At 37.5% G+C, this 14,852-nt stretch overlaps 2 protein-coding genes across 3 annotated transcripts in view; both read left to right on the forward strand.

The window, feature by feature from the left end:
• Window positions 1–929: 929 nt before the first annotated feature.
• naa60 (N-alpha-acetyltransferase 60, NatF catalytic subunit) lies at window positions 930–7,502 on the forward strand. Of its 2 annotated transcripts, none has more exons than XM_067414812.1 (7): window positions 930–1,131; window positions 1,811–1,926; window positions 2,006–2,135; window positions 4,688–4,784; window positions 4,912–5,146; window positions 5,781–5,962; window positions 6,061–7,502. In XM_067414812.1, exons 2-6 carry the CDS (start codon window positions 1,817–1,819, stop codon window positions 5,935–5,937), a joined length of 729 nt encoding a protein of 242 aa, XP_067270913.1. In that variant the 5' UTR covers window positions 930–1,131; window positions 1,811–1,816; the 3' UTR covers window positions 5,938–5,962; window positions 6,061–7,502. The 2 variants fall into 2 exon arrangements, with proteins under 2 accessions (XP_067270913.1, XP_067270906.1); XM_067414805.1 differs by having other exon boundaries at window positions 931–1,135.
• Window positions 7,503–7,591: 89 nt separating this feature from the next.
• The window catches only part of carhsp1 (calcium regulated heat stable protein 1), a 29,014-nt gene continuing 21,753 nt past the window's right edge, over window positions 7,592–14,852 (forward strand). The window contains exon 1 of the mRNA XM_067414821.1: window positions 7,592–7,751. The gene's annotated coding sequence lies outside the window, so the exon portion shown is untranslated. The remainder of the gene's footprint in view (window positions 7,752–14,852) is intronic.

The following is a 14,852-nucleotide window of genomic DNA, read 5'->3' on the forward strand; positions in this document are numbered from 1 at the left end:
AAGCGACTCTGTCGCACAGTTGAGAAATTACCGTATAGACCTGAGGAGACGCTCGCAGGCAATCTTTTACTGTCTATGAGACAGTCGGGGGGACGTGGAGACATAAAGTCTGATAAAGTCAAGGGGGAAGAATGGGGAGAAGCCCATAGTGAGCCAAAAGCAACGGGAGAAAATATTTAAACAACGTGATTCAGATTTCACTTTCCACATCTACTAGAAGACCTACAGCTGTCAGACAGGAGGCTCACGTCACATCTACGTCCTCAAGCTCAGTCTGAGCCTGCGCAGTTCGCTCAGCCATCAGGAAGTGAGTGCTCCTATACTGACATCACTTAACGCCGTAGAAGTCAATGGGATCGCTCGGTCCATTTCTTTTACTGTCTATGGTTAACTGAGCCCTCTCCCTCAAAGTAATTCAACATCCGTGCAACAGGGGGCGCTTCCTACTTGTGGAAATATATAAATAATATAGATAGATTATTTATTATATACATTTGTTTTTATGTGAATTGTGTCTATAGTGCATACACTTTATACTGTCGTACAATGTTGGTCGGATACTTGGAAATTGAAAACAAAAAGTGATTTTGTTTTACTGATTTTTTTAAATGAAACAGTTGATTCGAGCATTGCAACGTTTTAACAGACGTACAAGAAAATATTACTTAAAAGGAGAAACATTAAGATACAATATAAAATTCGGACAGTAAAACAACAACAACAATAATAACAACAAAAACTATAAAATATGTATTCCTTTTTCCTAGAGACAAATTTAGGATCAAATGTATTTGGTAATGAATAGCGGGGGGCATTACATTGTAAATAATTTTAAAGTTTAACAATATATCGTTTCTTGCCTCGAAGGCAAGCTAAGGGCACTTCGGAGGCTTTCGGCTGATTCCGGAACGGAACGAAACGGACCGGAAGTGTCTGCCTAGAGTTGACGAAGTGCTAACGGCTACGCTAATGCATTACAGAACGCAGATCGAGTCTCTGACTGAATGTGTCATCTTCATCCCGGACACAAATTCACACACTATCGCCATGCTACCGCAGCAGTGAACGTTCTCCACTCCAATAAAAAGAAACGACGGCATATCCTTCTGCTTATCCAAGCGGCGAAACTAGGCAGGTTAGGAATGATTTCGCACCTCAGCTAATGATTTTTGCATGTAGCTGTTAGCATGTAAACATATCAAGGGAAAGCGACTGACAGTTTGATTATTTGAATTACTGTATTTCCACATCATGCTATTAAATACTTTTTAGTCTTCTACTTCCACCTATTATCCTATTCTGTGTATTTTGACAGTCAGAAGTACTTAACGTACTAGAAGCTAGTTTTGAGATTACGAGGTCGTTCAGTTTTGACTTTTTATATGTGTATGAAATTACTCATCGGTTTTGTATTGAATTGTGTTTGCTGTTCCTCAAATTTAAATAATTACTACGAGGTTACTGTAACTGATACCTGGTCAGTGGCAATACGCTATGTATATTTGTTCAATATAATATTTTCATGTACTTATAATGGCTAAACTTTACAATTGACAACATTTGAGTTGACCGTAAACAGAAAGTAGCATGTTTAATATTATCACATTTCTCCTGAGAGTTGCTACTTCACTTGTAGTGAGATGATTTTAAACAAATAGCTTAAAGCTTTTAAAGCAAGTTATATATAGCCATGTCTCAGTCCATGAATCTATTAACACGTAATGGATGGATCAATGAAATTAATGTTTTTTAAACTGAGATGTATGTGGTTAAGCACTGCTGAATTGTTCATCTTAATTTGTTCTTTTAGGTGTGAATGACCGACGTGGTGTCTACCACCGCCCTCAGTGAAATAAAGCTCCGCCTGCTCTGCCACGATGACATAGAGAGAATAAAAGTGCTCTGTGGAGAGTGGTTCCCCATTGAGTGAGTGCTTGAACCAAAAGAATCCTTCTTTACGGGTCAAGTACGACACTTAACACACTGTTATTTGTTTGTGTTTTAGGTATCCAGACTCATGGTACCATGACATCACATCAAATAAGAAGTTCTTCTCTCTGGCTGCCACCTATAGAGGTGGAATTGTTGGGATGATTGTGGCAGAAATAAAAAGCAGAACGAAAGTTCACAAAGAGGTATGAAATAGTTAACCCTGGGTCATTCTAAACCGTTTCACACAAGTCAATGAAATAAAGCAAAAGACTGGAGCTGGATCTTATCATCAGCTCATTTCAAGATCAAAGACCGCAATTTGAGAAAGAGCGACCTAAGTACCAGTAAGATAATTTAGTCTCATTAGATTTAATGAAGATGATTGTGCTTTTGAGCATCTAAGACTTTGCTTTCAGTTTTCCTTGCAGCCGTTTGCGTGTTGGCTTGCTTTAGCTACTCATTTGCGGCAACGCGTGTAGCAGTAGTGCGTCATATCTGACTACAATGTATATTGGCAACGTGCTTACACACATTTATTTTTTAAGAATTTGCCAGGAGTAAAATTTACATATGTGGTTTAAACAACTAGATACTGTCTTTTCACAATCTAATAGATCTGGTAAGAGAAAACAAATGAAGTGACCAGGTATAAAAAGGCCATAACTCTCCCAGCTGCACTGCTGCTGCTGGACACTAAACACAGACCGTACTACTGCTTGATTTGAAGGCCTGTTGCCCTGTTGATTACAATAGATAGGCCTAAAAATTTTGTTTATTGTGTTTGACTGTTCGTATTTACATTTAAAAAGCAGACAGAAAAGTAACTTAAGTTACTTTCCCTAGTAACTAATTAGTTTTGATATACAGTAATTGGTAAAGTAATTCAATTACTTAAAAGAAGTAACAGTAACTAATTACTAATTTTCAGTAACTTGCCCAACATTGGAATTCAGACTATAAAGGTATGAATGAAACGGTCTGTTCTTCACTGAAATTGTTGTGTTTTCTGTCAGCATTTGACATTTTCCCTTTCAATCAATGAATTTGCTGTTTATATACTATGTGCATTGTTTCCTTGAATGTCCAAAGCATGCAAATATGAGTATGCAATTGGTTGTCTGTTACTAAGCGTCTAGCTGTGACATTTTAACACATTAACACTGTAAAAGTATAGGGTTTCATAATCCAGAGTTAAAAGCGGTGTTTAGAATGATGATGATAACCTGGGGTTAAGCTCAGTGTGAAAAGCCCTAATGGTCATATATTTATCAGAATAAAATAATATAACACTATTATGGTTTTATGCTTCTATGAAAACATAGCAGAAGTTTGTTTATGGTGTTTTATTATATGAATAATAAATGTTTAATAATAAGAGCGTTTATGTAGGATCATAATTAAAGCCTTTTATAGCAGGTGATTAATTAGGTTACAGACTAAATAAAGACCTTCATTAGAGAGGATTTTGCTTTTTCATTGTACAGTTATGTCTTCTACTAAAGTTTGCAGTCACTGGCGGTTATCACAAGTGCTTATATATATTACATTGTGTTCCAAATTATGCAAGTGACTTATCAGTAGGATTTCAGCGCAATAAACACTCAGATTTTATTTCTCAAAGAGAGTTTCATTTATCCATATCTTTTTAGATAACGTATTTTAAAAATAATCTTGGGAGCTAACTGCCAGTCTGTATGAAAAGGTTTAGTTTTAACACAACATCAGTTGTTTTCATGCCTTTTGCATATAATACATTTTGCGCCATTTGATGCTTTTCATCTTCAGACAGGTCATTTTTCCTCCTCATATTGCATGAGAACTGATTAATAATGTGGAACAACATCTTTTAGTAGGGTTTCCATTTACCTAAGTAGACCTGGCAAGCTATTTAACAATTCTGTCTGAGATTGATACCAGTTATCTAAAAAGATATGGATAAATAAAACAAACAAGCTTTCTTTGAAAAATTAAAATCTGAAAGTTTATTGTTCTGAAATTTTACTGATATGATGCTTGAATAACAATTTGGAACACGGTGTATATAAGTTAAATATTATTGTTTGTTTGGTTTTAATGAACAATAGAAAGCTTACTTGAATGCTTCTCCACAGACTTTAGTTTAGATAAAATAGAATAAACACTTTAATGTAATGTCATTTATTCGTACAATAATGGTAATCAATTATTGCAATAAAAAATTGTGTGTGTGTGTGTGTGTGTGTGTGTGTGTGTGTGTTTGTGTGTGTGTGTGTGTGTGTGTTTTTCTTCTGTAGTGTTCATACTTCTTAAGTATGCATAACACAAAATGTTACTCGGGTGTTGTGTTCTGAATATGAAAAATAATATATTATTTTTTACATTTTGATACTTTTTTAAAAGTTTGGACTCACTTTATTCGGTTTGGATTTTTTGAAGGATCAAAAGTGACATTAAAAGACATTTATTATTTAAAAAAAATATTATTATTCACTTTTTTTTACATTCAGCAGCACAGTTCGTTTTTAACCAATAATAATGGAGATAAATTACTAAAATAAATGACATTTTTAAATATATTAAAATAGAAAAATGTTATTTTAAATTTTAATAATGTTTCACAGTTTCACTCATTTTACTATATAACTTTACCAACCGCTTAAAATATATCTTAACACCCTCAATATGTTTTAGTAACAACAAAATGAAATCATAATTTTTTGTTATTCCAGTATATTGTCCCTGTGTTACTACCTCGGCATATATTTCTCCCCATCAGGATGGAGACATCTTGGCCTCCAGCTTTCCTGTTGACACTCAAGTTGCGTACATCCTGAGTTTAGGAGTCGTGAAAGAGTTTCGCAAGCATGGGATAGGTGAGAGGTGACGTTTGTTTGCTGTTGATTAAGGATATGTCTGCCATGACATGTGCTTCCCATCATAAAACCTGGGCTGTAGAGTTTATAAGGTCACTCATGTCTCTTTCTCTCTCTCTCTCTGCAGGTTCTTTGTTGCTGGACAGTTTAAAGGAGCACATCTCCACCACGGCACAGGACCATTGTAAAGCCATCTACCTGCATGTGCTCACCACCAATAACACTGCCATTTACTTCTATGAGAACAGAGACTTTAAACAACACCACTATTTACCATATTATTACTCTATACGAGGAGTGCTGAAGGATGGCTTCACCTACGTCCTCTACATCAATGGTGGACATCCTCCATGGACTATCTTATATCCTTTTCTTTATCTCACCTATTTGTGTTCGTGTGTCGCATTCGTCTGTGAGTGGGAATACTCAAGGCGATTGGTAATTAGAGCCACATATTATGTTGGTTGCTGATAAAAAATTTATTATTAATAATAATATTTTTTTAAAACCCCATTAAATGTTTTTTTTTTCCAATACAGAGTATAATTTGTAAATAAAAACTGTCCTTTTAACAAAGATCTATCACAGTTTCCACAAAAATATTAAGAAACACACCTGTTTTCAGCATCGATAATAACAAGGAATATTTCTTGAGAATCAAATAATCATATTATAATGATTTTCTGAAGGATCATGTAACACTGAAGACTGCAGTAATGATGCAAATAATTCAGAGTTCACAGGAATAAATAACAATTTAAAATATATTCAAAAAGAAAACAGTCACTTTTCACAATATTATACAATATTACACAATAATAATAATATATTATTTTTAGATAAATGCAGTCTTGGTGAGCATAAGATACTTTTGCCAAACATAAACAGTAAAAATGTAACCTCCAAAAACACAACATGGGTCACTTGATATACTAGTTTAATGAATTTGAACTATAAATGACTGGTAGAAAAAGTGTTCCTTGACTCGCTCAGCACTGATTATATTCATCATATAGGTTCGGCACTGGCCAGTCTGAGCCCCTGCTCCATTCCTCAGAGAATTTACCGGCAAGCACAGAATCTCCTGCGCAGCTTTCTGCCATGGTCTGGCATCTCTTCCAAGAGTGGCATTGAGTACAGCAGAACCATGTGAGGATTGTGAGGTCAGATTGTGCGTGGTAAGCCTGACTCATCTACCTCTTATGAGATCACCTCTTTCCACTCGTAAATGTATCATTCTTTTTTTTCTATGCAGTAATGATGTCTTATTTATCAGGTGGAAGAGATTGATTTGTTTGGGTCACATCAGATGCCTGGGTTGCTGACGACTGATAACGACACTCTGGTCTGGAGCAGTGTATTATAGTTGTACATTTTTTATATATATACATATATATACTTTAATATATGCATTGTCATTAGTAGACTGCCCTTTTACTTCATGCCTGTAATTCTGCTGCTGTCTAGAAATATTATATTATTAATCCAGATTTTTAATATAAATAGATTTTTTTATTTGTGCCTGTTCTATATAGATGATTTTAGGGTTTGATGGTAGAAGTATGCATACTTTTTCATTTAGTCATTTTAATCCATGTCAAGCTCTAGTGTTTTTTTTTGTGCAGGAACACCTTGACATTAAGCATGTATTTCAGCCCCAGTTTTAGGTTTGATATTTTATTTTATTTTTTTAAATAACATTTGCACAGAGGCTATGAATGTAGTGTTGCTGTGAAGGGGAAAATGCCACAGTTACAGAAAACCCTCCATCTCACCAAATGTGTATTGTTAATGTCAAATGCTAATGTGAAAACTCTTTAAATTCAGTAAATCTGAATTTAGCTAGAATATTACATCCTGCCATTCCATGCAGTGTTCTTTGTCCTTTTAAACGGGAAATGAATGTAGTGGGGGAGAAATGTTTGAATTTCAGTTTCTGTGAATCAGGGATTTACACACAAAATAAACATATTTAAGAAAAATTCTCCTGCGTTACACAATATCAAAGATAGTATTTATCTGTGTTGGACTATCCATTCATGTCTTTGTTGAAACACACTGATGTATCGGTGAAGGACGTTCACTGAGAAGCATTTCTGTGAAATTACAAGAGGATCCTTACGGAAACTGTATCATGTTATTTGGTCGTCATGCATTTGGAAAACATGTTTCTTCCATTTTCTGATCTGTATAAACACTGTTTCTTGCGAAATATTGAGTTACAAAAAGCATGTATGAATAGGTATCAATATAGGTAATAGAACCACTATCACCTTGTGCTTCTGAGTGTGATATTGTGTGTAAATATCCTACAGTTAATCTCCGGTCTGTTTTTAATGTTGCATTCTTGTGAATTGGTACATTGTTGTGTTTTACATTTCATTGTATAACGTTTAAATTATGTAGGTAGTAAGAACTGAAATATACTCTTATGGTAAACGTAAAACATACATTTTAACCGCAGGGTGGTCAACGCGGAGGTGAAATGAATTAAAGCTGCAACTGAATATTTTCTAATTGTGAAGCACCCTCTAGTGTTGACTGAGAGGACTGTCGATCAGTGGAGATTTTTAATTTGTATACAAATATTTGTTTTATTGCTCTTATCCGTTTGCATCCCTCCATTTGTCCCCTTTTCACTTATCAATTTATTCATGCATTATTAGCATTCTGAAATGAACTACAGGTAAGAGCGAAATAAAAAATAAGATTGTGCAACCGTTTGTTTGAATGTTCTTTTTTTTGTTTACGTTTCAGACTGGATATTTGAGGTTTTACGGTAATTGTTATTAATGATGTAATTTTGAATGGGATCGGTTTAGTCACGCCTCTTTGGACCCCCATTCACAGTCAGAGTTGACCAGTGAACGATAAGCAACAACTACTTTGTTTCGTGGCTGTTTTTCGTTAGTCACTGCCTCCAACAACCCACGGTTGTTTTCTTTGGCTCTCGCACATTTGCAAACGGTGAGTAATGTTGTGATTCTTTTTGGAAAGATTACATCCAAACAAAGTGACTTTATATGAAAGTGAAAGAAATGCGACTTCTGCATGCTCGTGAATTATTCGAGATAATGAGTTTTTAACGATAGGTGATTTCTGTTCTGTGGATGACTCTTGTTTAAATCGGTCTAAGCTGACTATAATCTGTTGCATCTTTGCTCGGTAATTTGTATGATTCTACGCTCACATTGAATGTTTTTGGGGGATAACTTTTAAAGGTATCAAATATGAGCCTTTGTAGGAAGTTGGAATACGTTCAGAGAGACTAGTTGAGCTGGTGAAGGGAGGGGTCAAAACGCAGCTCGTCGAAGTAAGGTTACTAGTAAACATGTGCCACAATTCTAGGAAATACACACGAAAGATGCGCGCTACCCTGATACACTTGACTTCAGAGTTTTTTGTTGTTGTTGTTGTTTTTTCTGAATCTCAGATCTTCACACTATTGCAGAAATCCTGTTCACATCAGATGACAGTGAAAAACAGATCCCCTCTTTTTGTTTTACTTGGACAAATAACAATCTAGCATTGTGTTCCATGTTGAAGATTTACTTTTTTCTGGTATATTGTATATTTTCCACCCCAAGATATCATACATGTACCCCCCCCCCCCCCCCCCCTTTTTTTTGTGTGAGAAACAAGATACATTTGAATTGTGAATGGTGTTTTTGGTGCACTTACATTAAAGGAGGATTATGTTTCAAAACAATGCAAAAGCAACACAAGCAAGTATGAAACTAGTGGTTCATACAACTTGTGCCTATGTTGGGGTTTTTCAAACTGGGATCCCAGAAAGTTCTAAGAACATTTATTTCTCCTTTTTGCCGTACACATACGGAATTGTTTGCTTTATATCTTTCTAGTGACTTTTTCTCACTTAAGTCCCTTTAATCTTGCTCACTGGGGATGTAAGGCGGTATTATTGATGTGGTAAGTAAGCTGCATGCTTACATTTATTGTGAAAGTTGCTTATACAAATTTTAATTGAAAACATTCTTCTTCAGGTGTATATACATTAAACATTATGTTTAGCCAATTTACATTAGGAAACAATATGTTGTATTTGTGTCACACTTACTATTTATCTAACAGTTTAAAAAAAATATACAAATATACAGATGAATTTTAGGAAGGGGTCCCTCATAAAAGGTTTATCATATGTGGGGGTCCTTGGCATCATAAAGCTTAAAAACCCCTGCCCCGGCTATATCACAATATTCCGAATTATCACAATGACTTGACATATAGTGCACAAATCAAAACTATTTTTTATATAATATTATTAGGCATTCAAGGCAAGTCGAGAAGATTGTAATTACGTGTTGAATGCACAAGGATGACACCACAAAGTTGTAATTACACAATGAATTTAGAATCTGTATTTAATGTAGAATATGGAAACACTTTTTTTTTTAATTAAAACTACACTGTGTGATATTTTCCCCCATCTAGTCGTGAAGTAGTAGTTTCTGTTCCTCTCAATTCTAATTTTGTTTCAACTCCTACGGTGGCCGATTAAGTCCAAGATTGACATGGAAATCCCCCTCTTCACATTCGACACGGTGCCATTGAGTGTTAAAACGCGAAAGGCGAAGCTTGAATTTATGGTTATGTTCCTCTTTGGCTAATGTACTTTCAAGATGGAGGGGCAACATGGCGACCGGCATTCGAACCCCTGACCCGTATGTATTTTCAACAGCATATTATAAACTTACGAGAATACTTTATTACTTGAAAGAAGTAATATACATTAATAAGCACATATATTTTTGAAAGAACTAAGTGTTTTTAGCTAAGAATAAACTAAAAAAGTTACACAGTGTAGCTTTAATGAAATTAGTATTTTTAATCCACAATAAATCTAGCTAAGTTTTTAAAAGACAATAGTATTGTAAATTGCGGTGGAAGTATGGATTTAGTTTACAGCACCTTCATAAAATGAATAAAACTGTGGTGTCAGTCAGGAGTTAGTAACCAATAAAGCACATCAGATAGGAGTAGTGAACTTACTTCATCCATTTTGTTTACACTTCACTTCCTCACATTACATCATTACACAACACTTTTCCAATTAGTCACAACACAATTTCACATGATATTTTCCCCTTCAGAGCCACATCGACAACAGACTAGGCCTGCACGATTCTGGGAAAAATATGAATCACATTTTTTTTTTAGCTTAGAATTGATATCATGATTCTCTGCAACAATTTTTTCCGCGTGAAGTGTAATGTTTATTGCACACATAAATCATGACAAAACAAATTGGAAGTACCAAAAATATTTGTTTTGGCACATAGAACATTGCACATCACCACTTGCCACAAAATGTTTTTAATCAAATAGTCCTAGTTATTGTTTTTGATCCATGTAACCTTAATAAATAAGGTTGACTCAAAAACGTCTACCTTGTATACATTTTTAAATATTGTTAAAGGCAGTCAGTAATGAAATAAGAACAAATAATAGAAATATGAGAAGCAGCACAAATAAATACAACAGAGCAAACAAAGGAACAAATGGGTTCTTTATGAGAACGCAGGGGAACAGGGTAAATCGAGATCAGGATTTTATAATGATTTATTGTGCAGGCCTACAACAGACACATCCACACACATCCAGAAAAGCACATCAGATCTAAGTAAGATAACCAACTAGGCTTCTGGGGCCGTATTCACAAAACATCTTAAGGCTAAAAGTAGCTCCTAACTTGCTGATTTAGGAGAAACTCTAAATGTTTGTTCTAAGAGTATTTCACAAAGCCATTTAGCACTAAAACTAGCTCTTAAATCCATGAAACGCTAGTCGTCAAGAGGGCTCCTGTCACTAAGACCAAATCACAAACAATCCTAATGGCTGTTGCCGCAATCTGACCAAAGACAGTACACAGCACTGAGGCAATAGTGATACTTAATGTATTTTTAATTTAAAAAAAGTCAGATTACCTGTGGTAATTGTTTTACGAGTTCACACTTGAAATGATTGAATAAAGTAAAACAATATTACCATATTTGACGTGCTGTCTGAATCGATCTAGGGCTCCAAGCTTATAATTTATCCCAATCCCAGAGTTCTGGCCCGTATCACAGGCCGAGAGTGAGGAACGGGGTGAGAGGGATGGAGAAAACTGTGGAGGTGACTAACGTTAGGTGAGTCGGCTCTCGGCTGTGCGCATATATCTCCTCTCACACTGATTAGATAGACAGTTTAAATGTGCTCCTCACAAACTTTGTTTATAAAACATAATTTTGGCTTGAATGCTACATTCTCTCGAGATGTAGACATGTAATAGGTGGACAATTAGTGGAACATACTAGTTTAGTGTACACTTTGCCTACTTTTTAAATGAAACCTCGTTCAACAAAATATTTCTATAATTAAATCACTGACTCGGTTGTTGGTGTATTTATGCGCCAATTTTGCTAAGAGCGGATAGCGTGTTTCATTGTTTCTCCACCATGCTAGTGGATTAGCCGTAGAGTCAATTGGTTGATCTTGGAGATAGCGGGTTAACTCCGTGTCAGCGCGCGCTCTGATCGGTATAGGGGCAGAAATTTCAGACCTCTGTTTATTAAGATGATGGTCTCCAAGATTTCTCAGACCTCTCCCGAATCATCTCCAGCAGTAGCAGCCTCCGAAGCACCACTAACTCCGTCTCCGTTTCCCTCGTCAGCTGATACAATTTCCCCCCGGAGTGCATCCTTTTTCTTTTCTTTTTTTATGTTTGTAAAAAAAAATATTTTAATAATACGGTTTTGGCGGTTATGGAGTTCTTATGACGGTGTTTAACTACACTCCTGATCTTAAGACCAGGGGATGCATTGCAAGTTTTACACATTTCGCACTTGTGGATCATAACCGGGTTGTAAGCGCTGCTTCCAAATGCCAAAAGAAGAAACAGGAGCAAGAGACAAAAAATAGAGAGTAGGCAATTTATTGAAAACTGCATTTAAACTCAAACAGGCCGTTCATCAGTTCATTAGGCAAATTAGTCCGGTGATGTAGGACTGCGCGCGACTGCTCCTCCAAATCAGTGAAGGACAGTAATCATTTTTAAGTGTACCGATTGAAAGATTTAGTGAACTGTTTACATGAGACGTTATCTAAACCGATCTGGTGTTTACATGTGATGACTTTCAATCGCAATCATTTTGTCACATACAGTTTGTCTGCCGCACCAAAAATGTCAACGCTGTTTTCTCCAGCAGCTGGAGTGTGTTAACTGTAGCCATAGCAACTCTTAACGGCCACCAGGACTATTACAGTATCAGCAAGACTGATATTTACTGAACGCGGAACGAACCTCGCAAAAGACTTTTAAAAATGCCGGTTGAACTAAAATGCTGCGTGAGCTCAACCAATCAGCATGTTCAGCGCCCAAGTCCCGCCCTCGAAAGTTCCTCAACTTTGAAAAAGTACTACCTCGCGAGCAGGGCCGTTTGGAGGGGGAAATATTTACCCGGAACTTCATTTAGACCCTGGTTCCTGCGGTCTAAACACACGAAGTACCACCCAAAGTTCCTAGTTCCTGGGTAATGTTCCTGTGGTGGAAACGGGGCTTTGGTCAAGAAGAGCACCTCAATCATTTCCTGCTGATATTGAGAATTTAAACCGCAACCCTCCGGGTTACCAGTTTGACTCTCTAACCATTAGACCATGACTGCCCTGTTGTCTTTGAAGAACAGTCGTGTCAGTTGGAGGGTGCACAGGAGCAGATAGCAAAATAGACAGCCTTGTGCCTATCTGCCTGCCATAGAAGAGCTGAAAGGGTGAAGAACCAGTTGTGGCATGTGAAGTGGCACAGTAAACCTGCAAGAAGTCAGTTACCACAGGTTTCAATGGCTGATGTTGCTGGATGGCCAGCACACTATTAAACCTCTCTACAACACCGTTAGCTGCCGGATAGTAGAGAGAGGAATGATGGTGACAGGGATTGCTTCCAGAAAAGCAGCAAAAGAAGCAGATTGGATTTCCATGGTGGAAACTGATGATTGCCAAATGGCCTAACTATATACACAGCCACTTTCTGCCATGGTCTATCTGGCAGTGGCACCAGCTTTAAGCCTAGTTCACACTGTCCGTTTTTTGCCCCGATTTTGAGTCGTCGACAGGTTTTGTGAAATCGCCGACAAATGCCCGAGATCACAGGCAAATCGGTGCTCGTGCACGCGAGTGACAATCACGCAGTGTGAATGATCAAAGACGCGATCAGAGAGAATCGCCGACGCCTGTGAGATATTTGGCATGCTTAATATCTGGACCTGTCGACGATTGAAACTCCTGCTGTGTGAACAGCGTTCTGACTGAAAATTACACCGACAGCCAATGAGAGAGTGAGATACAGGGCAGCAGGAGGTTCAGGGAGGAGTTATAAAGCAGAATTTCAGTATTTTAATAGATATATTTACAATTCTATCAAACAGAAACAAAGGCCAAACATTTGCACATCCAGCCATAGCAGCAGCACATTAAATAATTATTTATTTACCTCAAACTGTCTTTGCAGAACAAAATCCTGGCTCCCTCTGTCTCTCCAACAATCTTCCGCCATAATCTTTTTTCTTTTTCTCCACAAATCAGCGCACATACAATTTGAAGCAAACTTTGTGCAGTTTATCATTTTTAATAACAATTCCAAGTCTCGCGCGAGAACTCCGGTCTGACGCACGTGTGATCTCGCGTTGTTTACTTGTCACATCGCACGTGTGTTTGGGAAACGTAGTTTGCACACCGGAGAGCGAGAGAGTTGTCGGCGATTCTTCCTCTTGATCAGTCATGCAGTGTGAACTCCTCTGTCATCAAACCATCGCGCAGTGTGAACATAGCAGTGACTGAATGATACCCCAGATAGTCATGCAGTGTGAATAGAGCAGTGACCCGACGAGTTTGAAAATCGTGCAGTCTGAACTAGGCTTTAGAGGAGCAGGATGTGACATGACGGTTGTTGACATACATGGAAAGACCTGACAGCATAATGAATCTGAGGATCCATACCATGCCACCAATGGACGTCAGAATTGTTTGGTTCTTACATCTCCCTGATGTCCTCTATGCGCTATGGAGGCCTACACAGATTGAAGAGCAGCAGGTTTCAATCAGATGTGAGCCTCAGAAGACAAAGTTGTCCTTAACAGAGTTCCAGTCAAAGTTTATAGTATGGCAAAAACTCAGCATCCAGTCTCTTGGGTCATGACTCATGAGGTTTGGTTAGGTAGGGCAGGAAGCACATGCAACATCAACAAGGCAACAGAAAAGCAACATACACCTCATCAACATCATCAATAGGAGATGGAGCAACAGTATTATCTGCAGGAGAAGCAGGTAAGGGCAAAAAGGATCGGTGATCTGCAGGGGAATTTTTAATTGCTTTTACGCCTTTATTCTTCAGAAAGAAGACTCTCCACTGAAATGGTATGACCTAAGATCAGCATAGCTTTTCTTTATTGAGATGCAGGCCAGCAGCTTCTAGTGGAAGATATAGCGCTCTAAGGCCTATACTTGTCACATCTGTGGATGGAAATGTTGTCCAGGTAATTTTCAACCCCTATCAAGCCAGACAAGAATGAAGGTCATCATCTTAAATGGCACAGGTTCTCTGAAGCTAGCCTGCAACACAGGCAGAAAAAAAGGCACAGTGCTGTCACTGGGGCGGTACCATAAGGTACAAAATCGAAAAGGTAATATGTACCTTTAAAGATACTAATATATACTTTTAGGGCAGGCATTCTCAACCCTGGTCCTCGAGGCCCACTGTCCTGCTGAGTTTAGCTCTAACCCTAATCAAACACACCTGAACAAGCTCTTCAAGATTACTAGAAGGCTACAGGCAGGTGAGTTTGATCAAGGTTGGAGCTGAACTCTGCAGGACAGTGGGCCTCGAGGACCAGGGTTGAGAACCCCTGCTTTAGGGGTAAGTTAGGTACAAAGAGGTACTTTTTTCACTTTTGTACCTTAAGGTACCACCCCAGTGAAAGCACTAAAACTTTTTTTTTTTTCTGAGAGTGAATGAACCCAACAAAAACAGACCAGTCCGTTATGAGTGATAAAAGCTGTGAGGTCACTACTGTC

The sequence above is a fragment of the Pseudorasbora parva genome, chromosome 2 (genome assembly GCF_024679245.1).
Source record: "Pseudorasbora parva isolate DD20220531a chromosome 2, ASM2467924v1, whole genome shotgun sequence".
NCBI classification, from domain to species: Eukaryota; Metazoa; Chordata; class Actinopteri; order Cypriniformes; family Gobionidae; genus Pseudorasbora; species Pseudorasbora parva.

What these genes read in the sequence shown, in the direction of transcription:
- naa60 (XM_067414812.1), top strand. Translation starts at nt 1,817, where the DNA reads ATGACCGACGTGGTGTCTACCACCGCCCTCAGTGAAATAAAGCTCCGC. An exon ending in GTTTCGCAAGCATGGGATAG is followed by an intron (nt 4,785 to 4,911) that starts GTGAGAGGTGAC and finishes CTCTCTCTGCAG; the next exon opens with GTTCTTTGTTGCTGGACAGT. An exon ending in CATCCTCCATGGACTATCTT is followed by an intron (nt 5,147 to 5,780) that starts ATATCCTTTTCT and finishes CTCGCTCAGCAC; the next exon opens with TGATTATATTCATCATATAG.